The sequence below is a fragment of the Pogoniulus pusillus genome, chromosome 29 (assembly GCF_015220805.1).
Source record: "Pogoniulus pusillus isolate bPogPus1 chromosome 29, bPogPus1.pri, whole genome shotgun sequence".
NCBI lineage: Eukaryota > Metazoa > Chordata > Aves > Piciformes > Lybiidae > Pogoniulus > Pogoniulus pusillus.
The window spans coordinates 17044421-17072376 of NC_087292.1; the positions used below are offsets into that span (position 1 = coordinate 17044421).

The 27956-nt window shown below is 52.0% G+C and overlaps 1 protein-coding gene across 1 annotated transcript; it reads left to right on the plus strand.

Moving 5' to 3' along the window:
• The first annotated feature begins 439 nt into the window (after positions 1 to 439).
• CSNK2A1 (casein kinase 2 alpha 1) lies at positions 440 to 27894 on the plus strand. Its single transcript, XM_064167721.1, has 13 exons — positions 440 to 546; positions 13470 to 13668; positions 16215 to 16326; positions 17342 to 17443; positions 17833 to 17883; positions 20029 to 20088; positions 20704 to 20787; positions 21690 to 21800; positions 22567 to 22668; positions 23504 to 23604; positions 24518 to 24666; positions 25139 to 25225; positions 26255 to 27894. Exons 2-13 carry the CDS (start codon positions 13568 to 13570, stop codon positions 26368 to 26370), a joined length of 1176 nt encoding a protein of 391 aa, XP_064023791.1. The 5' UTR covers positions 440 to 546; positions 13470 to 13567; the 3' UTR covers positions 26371 to 27894.
• The last annotated feature ends 62 nt before the right edge of the window (positions 27895 to 27956 follow it).

The window sequence follows — 27956 nt, forward strand, 5'->3', positions numbered from 1 at the left end:
CGAGTCGCCCAAAGCCGAGCGCAGGAACGGAGCCACGGCCAGCACAGGCAGACGACCCCTGCCCCGCTCCCGCTCCCCAGGCGGCGGCAGCCCCGAAGCACCGGGCGCAGGCCCGCGGGGCACCGTTGCCACCTGGCGGCGGGCCCCACGCACCGCCCCGCGACCCATTCCCACGTAAGGACGCCCGGGAGCGGGGCAGCCTCCGCGCACGGCCAGGTCTCCTTCCGCAGGGGCCGTGGTGGGAGGAAGCGGGCGGCTGCAGTCCCCGCTCCGCCGCCTCGCCTCAGGGGGCAGCCCGAGCTGTGCCGGCGGCGGAGCGCAGCCGAGGCCGGGCCGGGCCGGGCCGCGCCGCCGCCTACATCCCCCATAAGCCCCCGCGCCGCGCCGCGCCCCTCCCGCCCACCCTGCGCACGTGCGCCCGCGCGCGGCGGGCTTCCGCTTCCGGCGCGCCTCGCTCTGGCCCCTGCGGCTGGCAGCCGAGCCTTGTGCCTCCGCCATATTGTCTGTGTGCGGCCGGCGGGCGGCGGCGAGCGGCGGCCGCGGCAGGTACCGGCGGCTCCGGCGCCCCTCCTGGAGCCCCACGGTGGGGGTGGGATGAGGAGGAGACGGGGAAGAAGGCGCTACCGTGTCTCCCCTGCCCCCCCCCCCCCCCCCCCCCGCCCCCCGCCTTCCGCCATCCCCTGCGCTGTGCTGCGGGCACGGTGCGGGCTGAGGAGCCGGGGTCGTGCCCCCCTAGGAGAGCCGGGTCGCGGCGGGGGGGGCCCGGTTTGGTGACGCTGAAAGGGGGGACGGGCGGGTGGGGCGCGGCGGGGAGGGCAAGACCCACCGCGTTCTGCCCGCGGAGGGGAGTCTCCGTGCCCCCGCGGAGAGAAGCAGGGCAGGGCGCGGCCCGGGGCCTGCCTCGCCTCCCCTCGGGCTGGCCTGGGAGCAGGCCTGGGGCCGCCGCTGCCCCCCGGCCACGCAGGAAGGGCAGGGCCCCACGGAAGGGTAGCCTTCCCCTCCCCCGCCGGCTCCGCACGTTAAGGCGCTGTAGGTGCCATTTACTTCAGAGCTTTCCTCTCGCCTCCTGACTTCGTCCTGCTCACAAAACCGGGGGGCTGCGAGGTGCGTGGAGGGGCAAGGAGAGGCCTGGTTCTTTTGAGCCCACCCCCAGCCGCGCAGGGCCTCTGTTCTGGGCCTTCCTGGGTGGAGGAGGTGGTTTTTTACCCGCGGGTTTTGCCACCGGTCGCTTTCGTCTTCCCCCAAGCAGCGGTGGTCAGTCTGGCTCCTGCTGGAATCGAGTTAGTTGTGCCTTGGGGCAGTAGGCTGGGTGGCTGTCGGTGAAATGTGCCTTGTAAAGGAGAGAGCTGATAAGATTGTGGAAGCCGGTCTGTGTTGTTTGATAGGTGATTTCTTTCTTACTGAGGGCTTTGAGGACAACCAATAAAGTCTGGATGGTGAACACTCGGTCATCGGTATATTTTCTGCTGACAGCAGTGCTTGATCTGTGCAGGGACACCTGAGGACGTCTTGGAGCTCAGTGTCTGCATCCTGAGCCTGTGGAGTTCAGCTTTGGACCTTTGTGGTCATGCTGAGGCTTAGTACCTGTGATGGAACAGGGTTTGTGATCTTAACCTGTTGCTGGGTTGAGGGTCTTGGGTCGCTGATCTTGCACTGATCCTTGAGAGCAGGCTGTGAAGTTAGGCTCTGTGTGTCTCTGTTTGGAGGTGACTGTGCCATGTGCTTTGTGGGCTTGGCTTGGGCAAGCCCTGAACAGCTTGGGATAGAGCTGCTGGTTCTGTGTCTTGAGGATGAGACCCATTGGAGGTGTCTGGGTGCAGTGCTGTGTTTCTAGGGAGCAGCACATGGAGACAGCAGCGTGCTTGATTTGGAGCAGTTGATGTGGTTTGCTCTTGGAGCAATCTCTCTTTTTTTTCCCCCAAGAGCATAAGAGTTGCTCAAAATATTGAGGCTCAGACAGAGCTGAGTTGCCAGCTTGGGTGTTGGGTATGACTCTGCCACCACAGATGATTCTGGGTGGAGGAAAATCTCTCATCCTCTGCGTTTTTATGTTGGTGTGATGGAGGAAGAAAGTGAAGCTTCTGTTAAGAAAGGTGAGACTGAGCTTGGGAAGGCTCTTGGCTGCCTTTGAGGAAAATGTGAACCTTAGTCAGCCTCTTTAACATGGACAGCAGCTAGGACTCTTCCAACCTGGTTGATTCTGCGACTAAGATGATGTTCCAGTTGTTGCAGCACAGTGCCCTGCCTGGGTGGAGTGTACCAGTGTCCTCTGTGGAGACACAGACTGTAGCTGGAACTGAAGGAAGAAAATGGAATGGGATGAGGCTTCCACCAGCAGAAGTGTGTCCAATCCTGCCTACCAGGCAGTCTGCTTTCCTCCCTCAGGAGAGGATCCTCCCATGGCTTGGGGGTGGAAGTGCAGCTCTTCAGATACTTCTGGAGACAGTAGAGACTTCCAAGTGGGAAATGCACAACTGGTTCTCTGGCTTGGGCAGGGTTGATGAATAGAGGAGAAATGAACTGTGTTGAGAAGGTGACTCTTGGGAGCAGGGATGGTAATGCTGGCAGTAGGTCCTAGGAAAGGGGAAAGAAACTGGATCATGGAATCGTTTAGGTTGGATAATGTCTTTAAGATTGTTGAGTCCAGTTGGTAGTGGATCATGGAATGTTCCAGGACTCGAAGCAGAGTTCCAGGGCAGTCAGTGGTGCTTGTTTGCTGGTTGAAAGATGGGGATGAAGTGGGGATTGCTGGGGAAAGACCTGCTGAAAGCCACAGATTCACAGAGTGGGTTGGGTTGGAAGGGACCTCGAAGTTCACCTAGTTCAGCCCCACCTCCCACCAGCTCAGGTTGCTCAGGGCATCATCCAGCCTGGCCTTGAGCACTTCCAGGGAAGGGTATCCACAGCCTCCCTGGGCCACCTGCTCCAGTGTGTCCCCACCCTCACTGGAAAGATTTTCTTCCTAATCTCCAGTCTCAAGCTGCTCTCTTCCAATCCAGTTCCTCTCATCCTGTCACTACAGGTTCTTAAAGGCATGGGAAGCCCTCAGTGACTGAGACTTGGGGCATTTTCAAGTGGTTCAGGTTAGGTACATAGACATGGAATGGATTTGAGGTTGGCACCATGGGAAGCCATGGTGCCCAAAAGTGGTTGTGGAGCTGTGGAGAAGGAGAGTGTGCAGTGACAAAAGGCACAGGGCTGTCACTCTTCTGCTTGCATGAAATGGTGGCTGTCCTTATGCCTTCCACTTGGATTCCTTCTCTGCATTTTCTCCTTACAGAACTCATTTTCTCTTTTTATCTTTCCTGACTGCCTCTGAGGAATCAGGGAAAGGAAGAGAGGAGAAGCAAATGGGTGACATTGTGGTGGTGTGATTAATTTCGTGTCACACTTCTGAAGAGGCAGGGTTTTCTTTCTGGGTTACCAGACCTGTCACCTCCACTGTTATGGAATTGATGAAGGTACTTGGTTTACAAACACTCTAGATGAGGTTGATGCCATCTTAGGTTTTACTGTCCTGAGAGAAGAGGATAAACCCCACAGATTTTAGGATCAGAAGGACTGCTGTGACTCAGTCTGGCTACAATACCTGCTTTTGATTGCAAGACAACTCTTGGATCCTTTTTCTGAGCTTGGATATTTCCTTCCAGGAGCTTCCAAGAGCTGACTTTGCTGGAAATTACAGAACCTCATTGGAGCAAAGGAATTCTTTGGACCTAAAAAAAGCCCAAAACCAAAACCCCAACCAAACCCACTCTGAAGAGGAGGCTGCAGCTTCCTGAGCTGGCATTAGTGCTGCGGCTGAGAGCTGAGTGGTTTTCCAAGCTGGTTTTTGGACTCCATTTGCCATTGAGGTGCCAAATCCATTATCCAGGGGTTGAGAAGAAATGGGGTTGTTGCTCTAGGCATAGGAGCAGGGGTTCAGGAACAACATCTCTTGCTCAGGCTTCAGCAGTAGAGCAGCAGAGTGAGCCTGACATGAGCTTTGTCTTCTCCTTTGTTCAACTCTGGGCAGTTTTAATCAGATGAAGTCTTTTATGATCCATTTTGTGCTGCTGCTTGGTGAAGCTGAAGAACAGAAGGGAGTTAGGAGGTCTTTGTGGAGTCAAGACCACCACAGACTCTTGTGTGAGAGTTACAGTGTCAGTAACTTTTCATTTCCTGCAGAATTGGCTTCTGAAAGTTAAGTTATGGCCTCCAAGAGTCAGGTTATGGCTTAGGACGGATTTCTGAGTGTTAAGGAATATTCCTGTTTGTAGAAGGAGTGTTCTGTCTTTCTAAAGCAGGCTGGAATGGCTGGCTTTGCTGTTCTGGCAGATGGGGAGAGGGGATCCTGCCCCTCTGCTCTGGGGAGTCCTCACTTGCAGTGCTGGGTCCAGTTCTGGAACCCTCAACACAGGAAGGACATGGACCTGATGGAGAGGGTCCAGAGGAGGCCATGGAAATGCTCAGGGGGCTGAAGAATCTAAGAGGCCAGGCTGAGGGAGCTGGGGGTGTGCAGCCTGCAGCAGAGAAGGCTCCAGGCAGACCTTAGAGCAGCCTGCCAGGAGCTGCAGGGGCTACAAGCAGGCTGCAGAGGGACTGCTCCCAAAGGGCTGCAGGGACAGGACCAGGGCAGTGGTTTGAAATGAGAGCAGAGCAGCTTGAGAGTGTAGGTGAGGAACAAGTTGTGCAGCAGGAGGCTGCTGCAACACTGCAGCAGGTTGCCCAGGGAGGGAGTTGAAGTCCCATGGCTGGAGACACTCAAGGTGAGGCTTGATGGGACTCTGTGCAAGCTGCTCTAGTGGAGGGCATTGCACTGGATGACCTTTGGGGGTCCCTTCCAACCCCAACCATTCAGTTTACTTGGAGGGGCTGGCAAATATAATATGTATGAGCTAGAAAAGGAAAATCATTTTGGGCCAAGGTGGAATTTGGCTGCAGGTTGTCAGTTGGACAGTTGTGTCTTTGAGTGTTCATGGCATGAAGTTGTTCTGCCCATTTTTGCAGAGAAATGAGCCTCTGCCCTTGCACCTCCTGCAACAGCCAAAGGGTAAATTAGCATTTCTCTTTTTTTAATTAAGCTAAGTGTAGGGAGAGTCCAGCCTGTTCTGCTGTCTTAGCACACAGATTTACATGCTGAAACTTGATTATGCTGAGTGGGAGAGGTCTCACCATGTTATGAAGAAGTGTCCCTGAGGTCCTCCTGCCTGCCCAGGGAGGTGAAATGATGCCTCTCCCACAGCTCTCACAGAAGGCAGCTCCTCAGCACGCCTTCCCCAACGCAGGAGTTGCTCAAGTTGTCAGTAGATGGTTGGGTTTAGTCTTCTGAGAAGGGATGAGCGTGGACATGGACCACAAATGAATTCCCAGTGTGTAAAAGCCAAGAGCTCCTGCAGCATTCCTTCTCCTACAAGTTCTGTCACAAGCTATCTCTCTGTTACCAGGGTTAAATCCCAGCCTTCTGCAGACTGAGCATTCCCAAAGGAAAAGGAGGCTGTTTGCACCCTGAGGACACCATGCAGCATTCAGCTTTGTTTCAACTGAGTTTACAAATGAAGAGTTACAAGTTTTGGTGGTGTAGAACATCTGGCATCCAGGCAGAGGTCCAACATCTGCATCTTGATGCTGCACAGAGGCTCTGCTGGGTGACTGCAAAGAGTGACTGGAGTTGGGACAAACTCATCCTTGTGTGTGGCCAGCAGTGGTGTGGATTTGTTTGGTGTGGTGAGGGTGAGTTCAGCATTCAGCAGATGCTGAGGGAATCAGAACAGCTCTGGGTTGAAGAAAGGCTGAGAGCCCTGGGGCTGTTCTATCTGGAAGGAAGAGCAGCCTGAGGAGGGATCTCATCAATGCTGATCAATCCTTCAAGGGTGGGTGGCAGGAGGATGGGACCAAGCTTTGTTCAGCGGTGCCCAGTGGCAGGACAAGGGGTAACAGGCACCGATTTGAACATGAGAAGTTCCTTCTGAGCATGAGCAGGAAGCTCTTTGAATTAAGAGTGCTGGAGCCCTGGAGCAGGCTGCCCAAAGAGGTGTTGGAGTCTTCACCTCTGGAGCCGTCCAAACCCACCTGGATGTGTTCCTATGTGACCTTTCCTAGGTGACCCTGCAGAGGTCCCTTCCAACCCTGACTGTTGTGTGGTTTGTGTCCCTGCTGGGTGATGCTGAGCAATGACTGCTGTGCTCACCAGCTTCAGTTCATCTTCAGAATGGTGAGAACCTGAGTCAGCAGGGAGAGCTGTGTGGTTGTGGCTGTGTAAACAGCCTCACTGTGCTGTCTGGGGGTACCCAATGCATGAGAGAGCCCAGTTTGGGGAGTTTAGTGGCTGGGCCCTTCCATTTCATTCTCAGTTGTAGCTGGGATCATCTTTGAGGCACAGAATCATAAGGGGGTGGAAGTAACCTCTGGAGATGAGAGTTCAACCATCTTGCAAAGCAGAATCCCCTAGGGCAGGTCACACAGGAATGCATCCAGATGGGTCTTGAAAGTCTCCAGAGGAGGAGACTCCACAACCTCTCTGGGCAGCCTGCTCCAGGACTCTGCCACTCCCATAGTAAAGAAGTTTCTCCTTATGTTGAGGTGGAACCTTCTGGGTTCCAGTTTGTATCCATTGCCCTTTATCCCATCCCAGGGCACCACTGGCAAGGGACTGGCTTCCTTGCCCTGCATTCTTTAGATACCCATTAATAAGATCCCCTCTCAGTCTTCTCCAGACTAAGCAGCCCCAGATCTCAACCTTTCCTGCTCACAGAGATGTTCCAGTCCCTTCATCATCCTTGTAGCCTCCATTAAACACCCTCTAGTGTATCCCTGCCCCTCTTGCCTGGTCAGTAATGATGAGACTTTAGAGACTTCTGTCAGAATTACACCTCCTGGCAGGGCTTTGCATTGGCTGCCTCCTTGGTGCCACCTGAGTGGTGAAGATGGTTGCCACTGTGTTGCCTGCTGGTGGGAGATAGCTGCTGCTGGGGTTTTCCTGAAGAACCAGTTAGATGCTGTGTGTGCTGGTTCAATCCTTCAGCTCTGCCTCCAGGAATTGCAAGATCAGATCAATACAACTGTTCCAGATGTTCAGTTGGCTAAGCTCTGCCTAAATCTCTCTACTTGAACTGTAAGAGTCAAATCAGCTGAAGGATTGGCCTGTCGGTGCCTGCTAATTAATGAGGAAAACAACTGTGCCACTTAGCAGTAATTAGGAAGGTGGAACTTTCCAGCTGATGCTAACAGTTGACCTGATGTCAGCTGTGAAGATCCTGTCGTGGTGCTGAAATGTTCCCTTTTGAGAGCCTTCAGGAAGTCCCCTGGTGGCACCAGTATGACAGAGCAGGTTTAGCTGTGCTTGCTGAGATCTTCCCCTTTGTGAGCCTTCAGGGGTTCCCCTGGTAGCACCAGGATCTCAGGGCAGATTTAGCAATGGATTCCTTGGAAAATACCATCCCCAGCTCCAGTGCTTGGAGCTTCAGTTTGCTAATGCTCTTAGAAGAAAAAGAATTGTTTCCTGATGAAATCTTGCAAGTGCTCTTGCTGTGGCTTTAGGTCAGACCTAAAGACATGTGCCACCAAAAAATCTCTACCACCTTTCCTGTCCTCAGCCTGGAGTGCTGAGGTAGAGAAGAGATGCCAGCAGAGCCAGGTCATCAGGTCCTGATTTCATATGGAGTAAGTCTGGCAAGTCCTGGTTGTGTTGCAGCCAGTTTCATTTGATGGTGATGGTGTGCTGCCACTGGCAGGGAGGATGTCCACTGTGGTCCGTGGGAGACTGGGGATGGTGGCAGGAGAAGTCACAGCCATGGGAGAGCAGCAGAGCCTGCACTTGGCTGCTGTCTGTGTGGTATCACTGCCCACTGTAGCTGCACAGCCTTGGAAATCCTGTGTTGGGCAAAGCTTTTCCTTTGCTCTGTGTGCTGAGGACTGGCTGAGCCTTGAAAACATGAGGGAGAGCTGAAGGTTGTGGGGGAGAGAAGGGAAGAGCTTTCAGAGTTGACTTGGGTGTAAAATCCCTCAGGAGATAGAGTGAGGAACTGCTGGGGGAAATCTCTGCCCCTCCTGCTGCGGCCAGCTCTGAAGTTCCGCAGGGGTCAGTTGTGCAGCTATGCCGAGCTGCTGGAGATCTGGAGAGGATCTGTGCAAGCTCAGTCAAAATGTAGCTGTTACAGGGCTGAACTAAAATGAAAACTAACTGTGACAGAGCTGCTAGGAGAGCATGTGGCCACCGGTGACACTGCCAGGGCAACCTGCAGGGTGTCAGCCGTGCCAGATGCCACTTTCTGCCTGGGTGAGGAGGGAGAGGGAAGTTTTCCCTCAGAGTGGAGGTTGTAAGTTCCAGTTACAGTAAAATTGCCTTGTGGTCAGGCCTGTGCATTCCCTGTGGATTGTGGTCCTTAGTACAAGGGATGAATCCTTCCTTGGCAGGAGCTACAAGGAGGATTTGGAGCTGATGAAGGAAGGAGCAGACACAGTTGCAGGGCGTTGCTAGTGGAGAATTACTCCAAGATGTTTCTTCCAGTTAAGCTGTCAACTGCTTTCCCTGGTGACTGGTTGTGTCTTGTTTGGAATTACTGAGAGCTGCTCCTGTTTCTTTTTTTAGCAGAACCTGGAGGTTTCTATGTATCCATGAATCTCAGCATGGTAGGGCTTGGAAGGGACCTCTGGAGATCAGCTAGGCCAACCCCCTGCTAAAGCAGGTCACCCCCAGCAGCTTGCCCAGGAGCACACTGCCCAGCTGGGCTTGGAAGCTCTCCAGAGAAGACTCCACAACTTCTCTTGGCAGCCTGCTTCAGGGCTCTGCACCCTCCTCACACCTCCTCAGGGAAGCTCCTGGCTTCCAGTTTGTGCCCACTGCCCCTTGGTCTGTCCCTGGTTACCACTGACAAGAGCCTGGCCTGATCTTCTTGCCCCCCACATCTCCTTTACCTCTTGCTGAACGTTGCTCAGGTGCCCTCTGGGGCTGCTCTTCTGCAGGCTCTCAGCCTTTGCTCCTCACAGAGCTGCTCCAGGCCCCTCAGCAGCTTTGTATCCTCCACTGGACTCTCTCCAGTAGTTCCCTGCCTCTCTTGAACTGAACAGTCCAAAACTGGACCTAGGACTCTGGCTGTGTCCTTACTAGGACAGATTAGAGGGGGAGGAGAACCTCCTTTGACCTGCTCACCACACTGTTCCTAATGCACCCCAGGACACCATTGAACTTCTTGGCCCCAAGAAGACACATGATTTATTTCTCCACAACCAGCTATTTAAGAGAAAAATGGAAGTGAGTTTTGGTGGAAAAAATGTCTTTAGAGACAGGAATGATACCAAGAGAAAAGTTCAGATTGCAAACCAAAGCTTTTTTTAAACTCATTAGACTTCCAAAATCTGCTTCTCTGTTGCTGTTGGCCCACTATAGGTAAAGAAAAGGAAATAGCTGAACTTGATGGTCTCAGAGGTCTTGTCCAACCTTTATGATTCTGTGGTTCTATGAAATGGTCTTTGGGAGATCAGATTTGATGTGGCAGCCTGATCTAGCTGGAGGTGTCCTTGCTGACTGCTGGGTGGGCTGAACAAGGTAACCTTTGAGGGTCCCTTCCAAGCCAGTGCAATCTGTGAATCTGTTCTGTTGATCCAGGTTCATTTTGATTTCAGCTGTAAAATCCTGATCAAGTATGGGTTGGGAGGGACTTGTGGAGGTCACCTGTTCCACACTCACACTGCTGCAGCTCCAGCACACAAATCTTCATTCCTCTGGGGAGAAAAAAGGTACTTTTTGACAAAGTTGGTTATGTTCTCTCCTGTCTTCAAGGTGAGCTGGGTTTAACGGGTGCTGGCTGCCAGCAGGCTGGACTGGAGTACTTACTTTTGAATGGTTTGAGTTGGAAGGGACCTCCAAAGGTCATCCATTGCCATCCCTCTGCACTCAGCAGGGACATCCTCCCCTAGAGCAGCTTACTCACAGCCTTCTCCAGCCTCACCTTGAATAGCTACAGAGATGAGGCCTCAGCTCCCTCCCTGGGCAACCTTTTACAGCCTCCTGGTTCAGAACTTGTTCCTAACATGCTAAACCATTCTATGATCATTTGCACTCCATCCACAAAGGTCATCACTTGGAGAGTGCTGGCAGGATCCTTGGGACAGCAGTGTGCTGGGAAGCTCTTGGCTTGCAGCTTGCTGGAAGTGCACTGTGCCATACTCATGCAACTCCTTAGCTTGAAGGCTTTGGGTAACTGTGTGCTTGAGAGAAGCTCTGTGCCAAAAGCATCCCCATTTAAGAGGAGGGAAAAAACCCCAAGATGTCAGTGTCTGATATCTTTGACTGAAAAATGAGGTGCATTTTACTCGAGGCTGAGTAGGTGTTTCTCAGGAACTCATTTGCATGGATTTCTGAGCTGTGCTGTATTGCTGTTTGCTTTAACTAGGCTCCTCTGGGAAGACAGAGGTATAGGAAATCCTTGTCCTAACTGGGTCTGGGTGCTGTACAGGATCCCAGCATAGTGGGCTTGGAAGGGACCTCTGGAGATCAGCCAGGCCAACCCCCTGCTCCAGCAGCTTGCCCAGCAGCACACTGCCCAGCTGGGCTTGGAAGCTCTCTGGTCAGAGAGACTCCACAGCCTCTCTGAGCAGCCTGCTCCAGGGCTCTGCACCCTCACACCAAACAAGTTCCTCCTCAGGGAAGCTCCTGGCTTCCAGTTTGTGCCCACTGCCCCTTGGCCTGTCCCTGGGCACCACTGACAACAGTCTGGCCTCATCCTCTTGGCCCCCACAGCTCCTTTGGCTCTTGCTGAGCATTGCTCAGCTCCCCTCTGGGGCTGCTTTTCTGCAGGCTCTCAGCCTTTGCTCCTCACAGAGAGGCTCCTTACAAAACGTTCCTGGTGCAGGAATTAACTGGACCAAGATGATTTAGCAGTTTGAGTTTTAAACAGAACGTGGGGCTGCTCGACAAGATCAGCTGCAGCAGGGGAAACCAAAGCACACAACTGAAAAGCAAAATCCATCTCCTGAGCCTGAGACAGCTCCAGGTTCACAGAGAGGGTTTTCTGTCACGTAGCTCTGGCCTAGCAGGAGCTGGAGCTGGGACAGGCTGCTCACAGAAGGCCTTTTTCAGGAAACCATTGGCTGGAGCTTCTAAGAACAGCACACAATGCCTGCTTCCGAAGGTTGGGTATTATGGGCTGCTGTTTGGACAGGAAGAGGAGAGAGTCTGCACAGATCATTTGTTTTTAGAGCAAACAAAGTTAGATCTGTGCCCAAACTTACCCTGCCCCAAAGCTGCTTCTCTCCTCTTGAAGCTGCTAAAGGATCCTCTCTGGAGGGGTCTCAGTGATCTGAAAGGCCTTTTCTAACCTAAATGATTCTAGGATGGACACAAACTGGAAGCCAGGAGGGTCCCTAAGGAGAAACTTGTTTGGTGTGAGGGTGCAGAGCCCTGGAGCAGGCTGCCCAGAGAGGTTGTGGAGTCTCCTCCTCTGGAGAGCTTCCAACCCACCCTGGGCATTGTGCTGCTGGGCAAGCTGCTGGGGGTGCCCTGCTTTAGGAGAGGGTTTGCACTGGCTGATCTCCTGAGGTCCCTTCTAACCATCACCATGCTGAGATTCTGGGACTCTGGTAGAAGAAATCAGCCAGTGCATGTCCTGCCATGTGCAGGTGGAATGAGGAGAGACAAAAGCACAGGGATTCAGGTTTGCAAGCCCCTGCATTTCCCTGTGCTGGGAGTGTCCTGGTGAGCTTGCAGCTCTCTTGGTGCTTCAGGACATTTGGGGACCATTCATTGAGTTTGCAAGTGTCTGAGTCACACCACGTAAATGCTTTGAGGTCTGTGATTGCTGCCTAATCTTCTGGAAGGGTTTTGGTAGAGGACTGATCTTCTGGCAAGGAACAGATTTCTTTTGTAGTCCTGCTTGTTTTTCTCCTGTTAACTGACACCTGCAGGGCCCTGTCTGTCCTTTGTTGGGCTGTGGCCTGTCACACCTCTGTTGTGGACTTTGGAGTTCTGCCTTGTCCCTTAGTAACCTTGGGCTGGATTATCACAGCCCTGACTACCTGGAGCTGCCAGCAGCATGGGTTGTGTGTCAGTAGGTCACAAACCAACCATGCTGCCAAGGCCTGCATCACTTGAGGAGGCTTAACACACAGTGGGGACCTGTATAGGCTTCTGCATAGATTGAGCTGTGTGGAGGGCATCAGTCCTGTGTCCCCCATGTCCTTCACCACCTTCATAGCCAGGTTCTGCTTGAGGTCCTTGCAGCAGGCTCCATGAAACCACAGGGTGCTGCTGATAGAGCAGGGATTTACTTCTGGAATTTTCTTCTGGTGTGAAGTAGCCTGAGTCAACTGCTCTGAGCCAAGGCCTTTGTGATTGATTCGAGGTGCTGCTGGGTGAGAAGCTGGGCAGGAGCCAGCAGTGGGCACTGGCAGCTCAGATAGCCAAGAGCAGCCTGGGCTGCATACAAAGCAGCCTGGGCAGAGATGGAGAGAGGGGATCCTGCCCCTCTGTTCTGCTGAGACCTCACCTGCAGGGCTGGGGCCAGATCTGGAGCCTTCAGCACAGGAAGGACATGGACCTGATGGAGAAGGTCTGGAGAAGGCCATGGAAATGCTCAGGGGACTAAAGCATCTCTGCTAGGAGGCCAGGCTGAGGGTGTTCAGCCTGGAGAAGGCTCCAGGTAGACCTTAGAGCTGCATTTCAGTATCTGAAGGGGACCTACAGGCAGGCTGGGGAAGGACTGTTCAGAAGGGGCTGTGGGGGTAGGATGAGGGCAATGGTTTGGAACTGGAGCAGACAAGATTTAGGTTGGACATGAGGAGGAAGTTCTGCACAGTGAGGGTGGTGGAACACTGGAACAGGTTGCCCTGGGATGTGGTTGAGGCCCCATCCCTGAAGCCATTCAAGCTCAGCCTTGCTGTGGCCGTGGGCAGCCTGCTCTAGTTGGAGGTGTCCCTGCTGCCTGCAGGGGGTTGGACAAGGTGACCCCTGAGGGTCCCTTCTAACCCAATGCAATCTGTGGTGATGATTCTGCTGCATGGCAGGAGGTGATGGTTTGGCAACCTGGAGGGAGGGAAAGGTTTTGGTTGCTAAACTCCAGTATCACCTAGAAAGGTTGGAGCAGATGATCCTTGGGGTTCCTTCCAACCTGGCATTCTGTGAAGACTTCTGGAGGATAGAGAGCTCCTAGCCCATGGCTGGAGCTGGAAGGAAGGAGCCAGGCAGGACACTGCATTCCCTTTTGGAACGCTATTTTTGCAACCATCAGTTGGAAACTACACTCTGAGAGCTGCAAGGTTGGGGAGGGAGGAGTGTTACTTTTGCTCACAGGGCCAAGTGGACCTGTCCTGTGTGAAGGAGAGCAGGGAAATTGTTTCCAAGCTCTGGCAGATAATCCCAGGCCTGTGGCTGGGCTCCAGACTCTCCTACTCAGCAACTTCTCATCATTAACTCAGATATTTTTCTAGTACCTCCAGATACTTCTCTTCATTTTTTGACACACTCCCCTCCTTGGTTTGTTTTCTCTCTGCAGGTGGAAGACTCTGAGGCCTCTTTTCCACTCTCCAGCTTGGTGTTTGCAGGTAGCCTCTGAATTGAACCAGCTCCTCGCTGCCACCCAACCTGTCGGACATGTCTGGACCTGTGCCAAGCAGGGCCAGGGTCTACACGGACGTGAACACACACAGACCCCGCGAGTACTGGGACTATGAGTCACATGTGGTGGAGTGGGGGTGAGTCTCTGGGCTGCTCTCTCTCTGCTCTGCTGCCCCAAAAGGCCACCAGCATCCTGGCTTGGGTCAGCAAGAGCGTGGCCACCAGGTCTTGAAGCTTGCGCGTGTCTGGTTCCAGAGATGCTTCTCTCTAGCGTCAGGTGAGAGACTCATAGGATGGTTTAGGATGGAAGAGACCTCAAGGATCAGCCAGTTCCAACCCCCTGCCTTAGACAGAGACACCTCTCACTAGAACAGGTTGCTCAAGGCCTCATCCAACATCTCCAGGGAGGTTGTGGAGCACAGAAGCACCGAATGTGATCTTTGATCACATTCGGTGCTTCTGTGCTCCACAACCTCCCTGGGAAACCTGTGCCAGTGTCTCCCCACCCTGTGCCAGTGTCTCCCCACCCTGTGCCAGTGTCTCCCCACCCTGTGCCAGTGTCTCCCCACCCTGTGCCAGTGTCTCCCCACCCCCACTGTAAAGAACCCTTTCCTAGCATTCAGTTTGAATCTCCTCTCTGCCAATTCAAACCCAGTACCCTTTGTCCTGTCATTACATGAGGATGTGGCCTGAAATTGCACCAGGGGAGGGTTAGGCTAGATGTTAGTCCTGCAAGAGTGGTCAGGGAGTGGGGAAAGGCTGCCAAGGGAGGTGGTGGAGTTGCCATCCTTGGAGGTGTTTCCAAAATGTGTGGCTGTGGCACTCAGGGTCATGGTTTAGTGGCCATGGTGGGGTTAGGTCAGTGGTTGGACTCAATGATCTTAGAGGACTTTTCCAGTCCAAACAGTTCTGGGATTCTAGGGATGTGATTGTCTCCCTCTGCTTAACTCTGCTGGGGCCACCCCTCAGGCACTGGGTTCAGTTTTGGGCCACCCACTTCAAGAAGGACATTGAGGTGATGGAGTGGGTACAGAGAAGGGCAGCAAAGCTGGGGAAGGGTCTGGAGAAGAGGGCTGGGAAGGAGCAGCTGAGGTTGTGCAGCCTGGAGAAGAGGAGGCTGAGGGGAGACAGTTCTGTGTCCCTGCACTGGGATTGATCCCTGTAGGATTTGGCATGGGAGCAATTCAGGCAGCTGTTTGGGGGGTCAGGCTTTGCTATGCCCTTGGGCAGGTGTTGTGCATGGCAGGTGTTAAGATCACAACTTTTGCTTGGGAAAGCTTTTTCTTGACAGACTTTTAAGAACATTTCCTAAGAGTTTGTTGTGAGGAATCTTTGCCAGGCAGTTAAGAAGTTTGTCCTTTGAGAGAGCAGAAAGTCTGGGGCTGAAGAGAGAAGTGAGGAGACATCTGAAGTTGGATGAGTGAAGAGACTGGGCAGATTTAAATAGGTCCATGCTATTTTGTGCCTCTGCCAGTGCCTGAAAAAGATTCATCTGCTGCTTTTTGAGGCAAGGAGGTGTCTAAATTGAGCTCATGACTGAACTGTCCGAGAATCAGGCGACAGCAGTGCCAGCTTCTTCTCTGCCTTCCTGCTGTCGTGGAGCTGGACCCAGGTTAAGTTCTGCCTTCAGCATTGTGGCAGCTCCTGGGTTCTGAAATCAAAGAATCCTACAATGGTTTGGGTTGGAAAGGACCCCCAAAGGTCACCAGTGCAACCCCTCCTGCAGTCAGCAGGAACATCCTCCACTACAGCAGCTTGCTCACAGCCTTCTCCAGCCTGACTTTGAGCAGCTCCAGCCATGGGGCCTCAGCTCCCTCCCTGGGCAACCTGCTGCAGTGCTCCAGCAGCCTCCTGCTGCACAATTTGTTCCTCACCTCCACTCTCAAGCTGCTCTGCTCTCATGTCAAACCACTGCCCTCAGCCTGTCCCTGCAGGCCTTTGGGAGCAGTCCCTCTGCAGCCTGCTTGTAGCCCCTTAAGGTCCTGGCAGGCTGCTCTGAGGTCTGCCTGGAGCCTTCTCTCCTGCAGGCTGCACACCCCCAGCTCCCTCAGCCTGGCCTCTTAGATTCTTCAGCCCCCTGAGCATTTCCATGACCTCCTCTGGACCCTCTCCATCAGGTCCATGTCCTTCCTGTGCTGAGGGCTCCAGAGCTGGCCCCAGCCCTGCAGGTGAGGTCTCAGCAGAGCAGAGGGGCAGGATGCTGCCCATATTTTTTAATGCAGCCCGAGCTGCCCTTGGCCTTCTGGGCTGCAAGTGCCCACTGCTGGCTCCTGCCCAGCTTCTCCTCCAGCAGCAGCCCCAAGTCCTTCTCTGCAGGACTGCTCTGGTTTTAAGCAGGCTGACACTTCAGAGTTGTGTTTTTTACTGGATTTGTTGATTTTGCACAGCACCACACAAGTTAAGATGCACAGAGCACTGCACAGGGTAGCTCGAGTTTGAAATTCATCCCTGGACTTGTGCTGCCTGCTGCAGGAGAAATCAATCTGGATTGGATCTAACCTGAGCACGTAGAAGCTCCAGTTTCTCTCCCTAATTCACAGCCCTCCCATGCAGGAGGTGTAAGGCACCAGTTAATCTCCTTTGTGTGGAAGGCAAGGCAGTGTCTTAGTCTTAGGAAGCAATTTGTCAACCCTGCTGGCAGTGACTGACTTTGGAACTCTGTTTTGTCTCTCTCTCTCCACAGAAATCAAGATGACTACCAGCTAGTGCGAAAATTAGGCCGAGGCAAATACAGTGAAGTGTTTGAAGCCATCAACATCACAAATAATGAAAAAGTAGTTGTTAAAATTCTCAAGGTGAGCTGGGCCTTGGGCAAGAGATGGTATCTGAGGTGATCAGGAGGGCAGAAAGAGCAACGTTTAGCTTTAAAAGTCTTCTGTTCTGACACAGATTCTTAAAGCAGTGAAGTCATTCATCCTTTTGAGCCTCCTAATGGAGTCCTGCACTTGGTTGTTAAGTCAAATCTCTGCCTGTGAGGGATTGGTCTCTGTCTTGGAAAAGTCCTGATGTGACTTCGAGATTGGCCACACTCCAGCAGCTAACTGGAGACTTCTCACCTCCTCCAGCCACCAGTGCCTTGGCCTCCTATTGTGGGCATCCAGGCCTGTGAGCTGCTGGGATCATTGTCCCTAAAAGCCACTGGTCAAATATAGGCCCTGCTAACCTCAGTGCTGCCATTTGTGCTTGTCATGTTCCACTGCACACTTCCAGACTGAGTGAGGGTCTCCTGGGTGCTGGTTATTACACAGCCTTCACTGGTCAAACACCTTCAGCCTGGAGAAGAGAAGGCTCCAGGCAACCTCAGAGCAGCCTGCCAGGACCTGCAGGGGCTACAAGCAGGCTGCAGAGGGACTGCTCCCAAAGGCCTGCAGGGACAGGACCAGGGGCAATGGTTTGAAATGAGAGCAGAGCACCTTGAGATTGGAAGAGAGGAACAAGTTGTGCAGCAGGAGGCTGCTGCAGCAGGTTGCCCAGGGAGGGAGCTGAGGCCCCATGGCTGGAGCTACTCAAGGTGAAGGCTGGAGAAGACTCTGAGCAAGCTGCTTTGGGGGAGGATGTCCCTGCTGCCTGCAGTGGGGTGGCACTGGATGACCTTTGGGGGTCCCTTCCAGCCCAAACCATTCCAGGACTCTACATTTGAGCCCTTAACCAGCACGACACAGCTGAGTAACGGCAGTCTGGTTGTTACAGGCTGCAGTGTGTTTGCCTGACTCAGTCCCCTGTCTTTGGCCCTCTGGGTGCTGAGCTTCTCATTGGCTTCATTTTGGGGTGTTTTGGCTAACACTTTGGGGTGTTTTTTCTCTTCTTCAGCCTGTTAAAAAGAAGAAAATCAAGCGTGAAATCAAGATCTTAGAGAACTTGCGAGGCGGCCCCAACATCATCACTCTTGCAGACATAGTAAAAGATCCTGTGGTGAGTATGGGAGGAACTTCAAGGCTACAACTGGGGTGTAATGGGTGAAGTTGCTGTATTTAACTGCACCTCTGATCTGGCTTTTTAGTTTCCCCTGCTCTTAAATCCTGCTTTTGAATTGCTTAATCAGATCAGCTCTTAATCTGATTAACGTCTTTTAGCAGGGGCCCTTCGGCCCCCAGGCTCTGCTAGGGTGAGATAGCAGAATGCTGAGACAAGTTAATTCGTACTGCAAACAGTGCTGCCAGGGGCTGCAGCTTCCTCTGGCTGAGGGAAGTCACAAGCCTGGCTGAGGCAGAGGGGGTGGAGCAGTCTGAGGTTCAGAATGCTGTAATTCATTACCCTGAATGCAAACAGAACTCAGCTGAACAATTTTCTCTCTCTTCCAGTCTCGGACACCTGCTTTGGTTTTTGAACATGTAAACAACACAGACTTTAAGGTACAGTGTGGGGTGGGAACTTCTGAGCTTTGCCATTTGAAAGCCACCTGTAATGGGGTGTTTTTTCTGGGCAAAGGCAGGGATGTGGGGGCAGGCAGGTTAAGTTGTTTCCTTCCAACCTGGAGTGATAGAATTAGGGGCAATAGTTTGAAATGAAAGCAGAGCAGCTTGAGATTGGAGGTGAGGAACAAGTTGTGCAGCAGGAGGCTGCTGGAGCACTGCAGCAGGTTGCCTAGGGAGGGAGCTGAGGCCTCATGGCTGGAGCTGTTCAAGGTGAGGCTGGAGAGGGCTGTGAGCAATCTGCTGTAGTGGAGGATGTCCCTGCTGACTGCAGTGGGTTGGCCTAGGTGGCCTTTAGAGGTCCCTTCAAACCCAAACCATTCTGTGCTAACATGGGAACTGTCTTTAGAGGTGAATACACTCAGGACAGAAGTTCAGCATCAGACCTTTAGTGCCATTTTGCCACTAAAGTTTTAAGATGAGAATCCAGATTGTAACCTTCAGAGCAAGTCAACCTCTTAACCTCGTGGCTCATCAGTTCTTGTCTCCTGGAGACATTCTGCTTTCATGCTCAGTGTACAAGCCTCAGTTGGAAGCACTCTAAATGCAGACAGCTGTTTCCATGGCTTTCCATACTCCTGGGAAAAGGGATTTAAGTATTTCTTTGTCCCTTCCCTCCTGACCTGCCTCAGGAGAAGAATGGCTGTATGCCATCTGGAGTAGCTGCTGCGTGGTGCAGAGCACTCTTGGTCTTTTTGAGACCCAGTCTGCAGGTGTTACAGTGGCTGAGGGCAACCTGAGTGAGTTAGTGACAGAAACCAAAGTGCTCTGAGCAGAGCTGGGGGCTTGCAAGAGAGCTGAGGAGGAACTTAATACCAGGGGTTTGGTGATAGGGTATGGGGGGATGGATTGAGCCTGGAGGAGGGGAGATTTAGACTGAAGATTGGGAAAAAACTTTTAGACAGTGAGAGGGGGAGACACTGAGACAGGTTGCCCAGGGAGGCTGAGGAGAAGATTCAAGTATGGAAGTGTTCAAAGCCAAGCTGGGCAGGGCCTTGAGCAACCTGATCTAGTAAAAGGTGTCCCTGCCACGGGGTTGAAACTAGATGATCTTTAAGGTCCTTTGCCAACCAAACCATTCTTTAATTCCCTGCTAAATCACAGAATGTCAGGGACTGGAAGGGACCTCCAAAGCTCATCCAGTCCATCCCTCTGCCAGAGCAGGATCTCCTAGGGCAGGTCATGCAGGAGCACATCCAGGTAGGGTTTGAATATCTCCAGAGAGGGAGACTCCACTGCCCCCCTGGGCAGCCTGTGCCAGGCTCTGGTACCCTCACAGGGAAAAAATCCTCCTTATGTTTAAATGGAACTTCCTCTGCCTCAGCTTCCACCACTGTCCCCTGGCCTGGCACTGGGCATCACCCAGCAGAGCCTGGCTCCAGCCTCCTGGCACTCACCTGCACATGTTGCTAACCATTGCTGAGGTCACCTCTCAGTCCCCTCTCCCAGCAGCACAGCCCCAGCTCCCTCAGGCTCTCCTAACAGAGCTGTTCCATTCCCTTCTTCATCTTTGTGGCTCTGCACTGGACTCTCAAGCAGTTCTGTGTCCCTCCTGAACTCAGGGGCACAGAACTGGACACGGTAGAATCAAAGAATGGTTTAGGTTGGAAGGGACCTCAAAGCTCATCCGGTTCCAATCCTCCACCATAGGCAGGGACACCTCCCACTAGAACAGGTCGCTCAAGGCCTCATCCAACCTAGCTTGAGCACAGGACTCCAGATGCAGCCTCAGCAGAGCAGAGGGGCAGGAGAACCTCTCTCGACCTACTGCCCACAGCCCTTTAATCCACCTCAGAATGGCATTGCCCCTCCTGGCCACCAGAGCACATTGCTGACTCCCATCCACTAGGACCCCCAAATTCATTTTCTCTTCACTGCCTTCCAACAAGTCAGTCCCCAGTGACAATGTCTGCAGTTTGTCAAAGGAGAGGACCAGAGGAGGGATCAGAGGAACTTGAGAAGCTTCCTGTTCCTTTAGAAGGGGTTGGAGAGCCAGAGAGCAGAGAGGCTGGCTTGCTCTGTGTTGCCAGGGCTAGGATGTGTTTGTTGAGGTGGTGACCACTGACACATGTTTGTCCCCCACAGCAATTATACCAGACACTAACAGACTATGATATTCGATTCTACATGTATGAGATTTTGAAGGTAAGTTGATGTTCTCTTGCTTTTTGGGGGTTATTTTTAGGATGTGCCACTGAAGTTAAATGTTTTCATGTCACTGAGAGGGGCAAAGGGAAAAAGCAGGGCAGGAAAACATCCATCCAGTCAGTGTCAGTTGCTCAGCTTTGTTTCTGCAGCAGATTATTCCCCTCTTATTTACTCAGACTAGCAGAGCATTTGGACACACTGAGATGCTTCTGAGTTAGGATCTTAACAGAAAGCAAAAAGTCATCAAAGCCTCCTGGCTGATTTTTGTGCCCTAACCCAACAGATCAGAAGGGATTTGGTCATTCTGCTGAAACAAATACTTGTTCCTCAGGAGTCTGGGGAAGAGGAGGTTTGGTTGATCAGTAGTGGCTGGCAAATGTGCTCATAAGGACTCTGAAATTCCATTTCTCTTCAAATCAGAACACTCTTGCTGGGATCTCCCTTTGAGAAGAGGCTCTAGAGGGGTTTTCTCTGGGTCTAGGTGGGGACATTACACCAGGCAGGGAGGATTTTACCATCTCATTGAAGTTGGTGTGTGTGGAAACCCTTCTGGATATGTCTGAACTTGAAAAGTTCTTGTGCCTGAAGTGTCTATGTCTTTGTCACCTCCAGGCCCTAGATTACTGCCATAGCATGGGAATCATGCACAGAGATGTCAAACCTCACAACGTCATGATTGACCACGAGCACAGAAAGGTACCATGGGGGTGGAAGTGGAGGGCAGGAGAGGTCCTGCTTTGCTCTTGGCAAGCTGAAATCCCTTTTGGGTGCTCCTGTGCTTGGTGCTAGCAGCCAGCTTCAAGGGGATTGCACCTGCCATGGGAAATGAAATTCTCTAGGCTGTTTGCCTGCAGGTTTTAGGGGTTGATGGAAGCCAGAAATGGGATTAGTAAGGGAGAGGTTTCTTCAGACTGGCTGGGGATGTGAGCCTGGGGAGAAAGATGAAAGTGGTGCTCTCTCCTGGTGAGACCCCACCTGGAGTACTGCATCCGGTTCTGGAGCCCCTATGACAAGAGGGATGTGGAGATGCTGGAGCATGTCCAGAGCAGGGGCAAGGGGGATGCTCAGGGAGCTGCAGCAGCTCTGCTGTGAGCACAGACTGAAAGAGTTGGGGCTGTGCAGGCTGGAGAAGAGGAGGCTCCCAGGTGACCTTCTTGTGGCCTTCCAGGATCTGAAGCAAGCTACAGAAAAGCTGGGGAGGGACTTTTGAGGCTGTCAGGGAGTGACAGGTCTGGGGGGAGTGGAGCAAAGCTGGAGGTGGGGAGAGTCAGGCTGGAGGTGAGGAGGAAGTTGAGCATGAGAGAGGTGAGAGGCTGGAATGGGTTGCCCAGGGAGGTGTTTGAGGCCCCATGGCTGGAGGTGTTTGAGGCCAGGCTGGCTGAGGCTGTGTGCAGCCTGCTCTAGGGTAGGGTGTCCCTGGGCATGGCAGGGGGGTTGGAACTGGCTGCTCTTTGTGGTCCCTTCCAACCCTGACTGATTCTGTGATTCTAGAACAAATGAATTGCAAATGGAAGCTTTGTGGCTAAATCTGCAGCAGTGGAGAGCTGGAGACCCACTTGAGCCTTTTGGTGTTGTCTTTTGTTGTCTACCATTTCTAGCTTAGACTAATAGACTGGGGTCTGGCTGAATTCTATCACCCTGGTCAAGAGTACAATGTCAGAGTGGCTTCCAGATATTTCAAAGGACCTGAACTCCTTGTAGATTATCAGGTAAGAACTACCTGGATTTCTCATTGCCCTTCTCTTTAGGGAAATTCTGTGCCCTTTTGAGGCAGCAAAGCAGGAATTCAGGTTCCTAGGGGCCTGAAATTCAGGTATGTGGAGGCCTTGAAGCTGCAGACAATCCATTCCAGAGTGCATCACAAGGAGCAGTGGCTGTAAAGCTGCTGAATTTAAAGCATTGCATGAGTAGTCTCAGGAGCTGAGCTCCAAGATCATGATGGATCTTGGAATATAAATGTTAGAATGCAGCTTTGCTGTAAAAATACTCATTTGCAGTATGGTAGAGGAACAAAACAAAGCCCTTGGGCTGCTTCACCGAGTTCTCAGTGGAGCTAGGAAAACATTCCCCACCTGCTGGCACTCAGGGAGGTGCTTTGGGCTGGCCAAGGTGGTACTGGTGCCTGCCAGATGGTGCTGGTTCTGACTGGAGACACTTCCTCACCTGTCCACTCGCCCTTCCTGTGGCTCATTGTGGTGCTTCCTCTTCTCAGTGAGGGAACACTGAGGTGTGCAGTGCACAGAGCAGGCCAGAGGATGGGAAGAGGCTAACTGCTGGCCTCTGCTAATCACTGTACCTCGCTTTGGGTGGCTCAAACACTGAGCTTGAGCAGCGGTTTGGTACCAAAGATCATTTCAGTCTTGCAGCACTGGGTGGGGAGGCAGGGGGGGAGCTGGGGAGGAGACACAACCTGGCAGTACTGGGGGGAGTCTGTGCTTCATTCCTCAGCAACTGACCTGTCCTGGTTTCGTACAGATGTATGACTACAGTCTGGACATGTGGAGCTTGGGGTGCATGTTGGCTAGTATGATATTCCGAAAGGAGCCATTTTTCCATGGCCATGACAACTATGATCAGGTGAGAGCTGCTCATGTACAATCCTCTCTTCTCTGGGCACAGGGAAGCTTTTTCTTTTCCTGCTTGCACTTCTTGTTGAGTGATTCTGAGAAGAGTTGAATCATTGCTCTGACTGCCTCTCGCCCTCCGTTTGCTGCCACCTTCCCTCTGCTCAAGTTTGCAAACACCAAATAAACTGAAGCAGATTTCAGAGTAGTTTGGACTTTTGAGCTCCTCAGTAGGTATCTGGATGAAGCTCTCTGAAGGCTGATGTGTTGTGGTCCATAGAGCTGAGTGCAGACCCCCACTGCCACCGCCTACCCTCCCCTCCTTCTGTGGGGAGGCTGTGAAATCGGTGCAGTTTGAGAGAGATTCTGAAATCCTTTGATCTCTAGGCCAGATTTGGATCCTTTCACACATGCTCTGCATCTGAACTGAGGGGCAGACCTTCAAGAACAGTGATCTGTTCTCAGACCTTCATTCTGGAGCCCTCCAAAGTGATGCTTCACCTTTCACGTGCGAGTCACAGAGTTCTGCTTTTCTGACCAGCTTTTCTTGCCTCCCCTTCGGTTGCTTTTGGATACTTTCCTGCTACAAGGGGAATTAGTGCTGCAAGGTGTCAGGTTTTAGTCACTTTAGGGTCTCTTGGGTTATTAACTTCTAATGTGAGCAGAGGCATGTTGGTGGTGCCCGTGATTGTACACAGCCAGGGAGGTCAGAGCCGTGGGGTGACCCTGTGGCTGCTGGCTCACACCACTGAGATCAAGTTCAAGCTCTCAAAGTGCTGCATCTTCCAGCTGGCTCTGGCATTGCTGTACCCCCAACAGTAGTGACTTGGGTTTCTGTTTGTTGCCAGCTGGTGAGGATAGCCAAGGTGCTGGGGACAGAAGATCTCTATGACTACATCGACAAATACAACATTGAGCTGGACCCACGTTTCAATGACATCTTGGGCAGGTGAGCCAAGGGCCAGGGGAGCTCAGAAACTCTTAAAATTGGTTTTGCTTCAAAGAGACCTTTAAGATCATCCAAGTCCAACCCTCAACCCAGCACTGCCAGGGCACCACCAAGCTGTGGCCCTCAGCACCACAGTTCCATGGCTTTGAAACCCCTCCAGAGGTGAGGACTGCACCACTGCCCTGGGCAGCCTGGGCCAGGCCTTGACAGCCCTCAGGGGGCAGAAATTGTTCCTCATGGCCAACCTAAACCTTCCCTAGGGCAACTTGAGGCCATTCCCTCTCATCCTGTCTCTTAGTGGACCAGAGCAGCTACTGCTTGGTCCTTGATGTAAACAAAAACTTGTTTATGTGAGAAATTAAGGCCAGGATTTTTGAGAACTGTCACTTTCTGCCTTTGATCCCTTTTGCCAGTGCTTCCCATGGTGCTTTATCCATAAATGGACTTGAGGAAAGGTCATTTAAGTATCACTTAGGCACTAAATGACCTTCTGGAGCATAAAGCATGAAGGGCAAATACTCCCTCCAGTACTCTGAGGGGGAAAAAAACCCAATGGAGAAAATCAAGTGCTGCTTAAGGTGGCATTGGAATATTTTTTTTCTCCTCGTGGAGTTGCTTTGTGTGGCTGTCCCCAGACACCGAGGAGCTCAATGCTGGAGGCACAGGAGAGGAGCAGAAGCTGAGATTTCAGGCCTTGTAAATCCCTTCCGACCCTAAGTCCTCAGGCGGTGGTGTCTGTGCCGCCGTGTGGAGACATCGTGTACTGCTGCTTGGGGTCTGACAGCTCAGCCCTACTCTGGCACACTTCCTGGCCTTAAAAAGGGAAAACAGAGAAAGAAAAGGGGGTGTTGGGGCAGGATTTTGGCTGTGCTGTGTGCCTTGGGCAGCCTGACCTGGGTGTCTTTGCCTGCAGACACTCCCGCAAGCGATGGGAGCGCTTCGTGCACAGCGAGAACCAGCACCTGGTGAGTCCAGAGGCTCTGGATTTCTTAGACAAGCTGCTGAGATATGATCACCAGTCCAGACTCACAGCCAGAGAAGCCATGGAACACCCTTACTTCTGTAAGTGTCCCATCAGCTGCCCTCCAAAGACACCTTCACTGCCTCTGGGAACTTGCAGGACAGAAGGGAGGAATGGTGGCAATAATAAGCCTGAGTTCTGGAAACAGCTGGGCTGGAGCTGTGCTTGTTGGTGTCCAGAGGGTGTGAACTGGGTCACTGCTACCTGCACCCAAGTGGAGACTTCTTGAGCAACCTAGAGGGAGGTGTCCCTGCCTGTAAACAGGGTTGGAACTAGACAATCTCTCAAGTCCCTTCCAATCCAAACCATTCTGTGGCCTATGATCATTTAGGTGACAATTTGGTACCATCTTGGGTGCTTCCCACTGGAGCTGGTGGCAACTCCTGCCTTCTGCTAGCTGATGGTTGATGTAGGCAGGTTGGCTGGAGCAGCTGAGCAGAGTTTGTGGGCTGCCTGTGTGCTCCAGCTGCTCTCTGCCAACACAAGCAGCTGAGAGTTGTGTCCTTTGCCTAGATCCCATCGTGAAAGACCAAGCTCGGATGGGCTCCTCCAACATGGCAAGTGGCAGCACTCCTGTGAGCAGTGCCAGTATGATGTCAGGTCAGTTCTGTCCCCAACTCTTTCTAATGTCTGGCATTTTAAAGCATTTCTGTGTGCTGTGGACATCCAGGAGGGTGAGTGCTTCTGATGAGACATTAGGTCACCTCCTGGGAGCAGTGACAATGGCAAACAGAGCTACGAAGAGGTGGGTGGGAGAAGGTGGTAAGGCCTGGCTGTGGCCTGACCTGTTTTTCTCCTGCTGGAAAGCATTTTGCAGCTGGATTTACTACCTTTTTTTTTTTGGCAGCAGTTTCAAGGACACTGTTCCTGCCAGAGTGTGACACTTGGGGAGTGTGTGTAACTGTGCCCTCCTCAGAGGCTGCAGGGAACAGAAATCTTTCATCTCAGCTTATTTTGGCAGCTCTGAGAGCGTAACAAAGCAGCAGCAAACTGACCTGCAAAGATTGATTATGGAAGCTGAGCTGCCCTGGCTGATGCCACACTGGTTTCACTCGGAGTTGGGGCTCTTCAGTCTGAAAAAGGTTTCAAGGAGACCTTGGAGTGGCCTTACAGGATCTGAAGGAGGCTACAGGAAGGCTGGGGAGGGAATATTGACAAGGTCCTGTAGTGACAGGAGGAGGAGGAGGAATGGGTTTAGACTGGCAGAGAGGAGGTTGAAACTGGATGTTAGGAAGTTGTTTGCAGTGAGGGTGGTGAGAGCCTGGCACAGGTTACTCAGGGAGGTGAGAGCCTGGCACAGTTTACTCAGGCAGGTTGTGGAGCACAGAAGCACCCAATGTGATCAAAGATCACATTGGGTGCTTCTGTGCTCCACAACCTCCCTGGAGGTGTTCAGGACCAAGATGAATGAGGCCTTGAGCAACCTGTTCTAGTGCTGAGACAGGTGGAGGATGGTGAGACCACTTGCACAGGTTGCCCAGGGAGGTGTTCAGGACCAGGCTGAGTCCTTGAGCAACCTGTTCCAGTGGGAGGTGTCCTTGCCTGTGGCAGAACAGATGATCTTCGAGGTCACTTCCAACCTAAACCATTCAATAATTCTAATTCTTGCTTTTCCTGTCTCACTTCCAGGGATTTCTTCAGTGCCAACACCTTCCCCTCTTGGACCTCTAGCAGGCTCACCAGTCATTTCTGCCACCACCACGCTGGGGATGCCAGTTCCAGCTGCTGCAGGAGCTCAGCAGTAGTGATGGGTTCTTGTCTCCTGCTGTGCCTGAGCTGAGTCAGGTGGGGAAGAGGTTGTCCCCTCACCACCTCTCCTCAGGACACAGCTTGTGCCTGGCAGGGGCAGGGAGGGGATGAAAGCTTTGGAGGCACCGTGTCTGAACTGTTGCTTGTGGATTTATAGTAGTTCAGTCATTATATACAAAAATTATTCTAGGCTGATTCTTTTGGGGTTGGTTTTTTTTTGTTTGTTTGTTTTTCTCCTTTTTTTACTTGAACTTTTCAGGGGAATCCCTGAAAATACAACCAGATGGAATATTTCTTGGACAGGTTTTTTTTGTTTGGTTGGGTTTTTTTTGGTTGGTTGTTGTTTTTTTTTTTCCCTCCTCCCTCTTCTCTAAGAAAGAAAAAAAAAGTACTTTTAAGAACAAAGGAACCAACAAACATTTCCAAGCTCTTTGCATCCTGCTGGAAATCTCTTTGTGTTCTCACCATTTACTCCTCCACGAGCCTGCACCTCGGGGGATTTGTGCTGTTTCTCCAGAGACTCCCAAACTAAGTCTTTGTGGGGAAGGAGAAGAGGTGGGGGAGAGGGATTCTTAACCTCTACCACTCACCTTAAACCCCACCACCACATCTACCACTCACCTTAACCTGCCCCATCACCACGTTCTGCACCTGACTCAGCCAGGGGTACGCTGAGGAGACAATTCCAGTGTGGTAGAAGCTTAAAAGGAGTAAGTGCAGATAATGTCTGAAACCCTAATTGGATTGAATCATGTCTCCTTAGGAGCCAAGCAGAGTGCCAGCTCACCCCCTTTGCATGTCATTTTAGCCCTACAAGATGAAGTTACTGATCCAGTTGGAGTCTTTAACCCTCTCCTGAAGAAAGGACTTCTCTAGAGCAAGCCAAACTCTTTACCAACCTCTTTCCTCCTGGAGGCTTTCTTCCCTGACCCTGCCATTGCTTGGCTTGGATCTCTGGAATTAAGTTTGTTACTGGGTATCTTATTTTGGGCTTTTCTTTTGGCTTTTTTTGGGGGGGGTTTTGTTTTGTTTTATTATTTTAAATGGTTTCTATAGGTTTGATTCAAGCTGGTGGCTACTAAAAAAAAAACAAAAAAAAAAGAGAAAAAAGGCAAACAAAACAAAAAAAAAGAGAACTCAGACTGCACCAAGTCGGCTCTCACATCTTCATCACCCACCATCATCCTCTCCCTCACGTGCCATGTGGTGAGAAAATACCAGTTTTTACCTCACAGTCCTGTAAATATGCACTGAGAGGAAGGAGCTGAGCAGCAGTGAAACCGAAATGGTAGAGCAGTTAAAAGGAAAAAGAGGAAAGGCAAAAAAAAAAAAAAAGAAGAGAAAAAGAAATACTAAATACTAACTAAATTGTGGACAACTCTTGATCATTGAGAAAGGAAAAAGCACCCTCGTTCCAGCCCTGCTACCCCTTGCTGTGTATATATCCTTTGTCCTTCATATGTGAAAGATCCAGTGTTGGAATTCTTTGGTGTAAATAAACATTTGGTTTTATTTATCGAGGTTAGATTTTAAGCTCCCTCTGTAGAGGCTTCTTCCCCCGGGGGCTGGGTGGGTGGGGGTG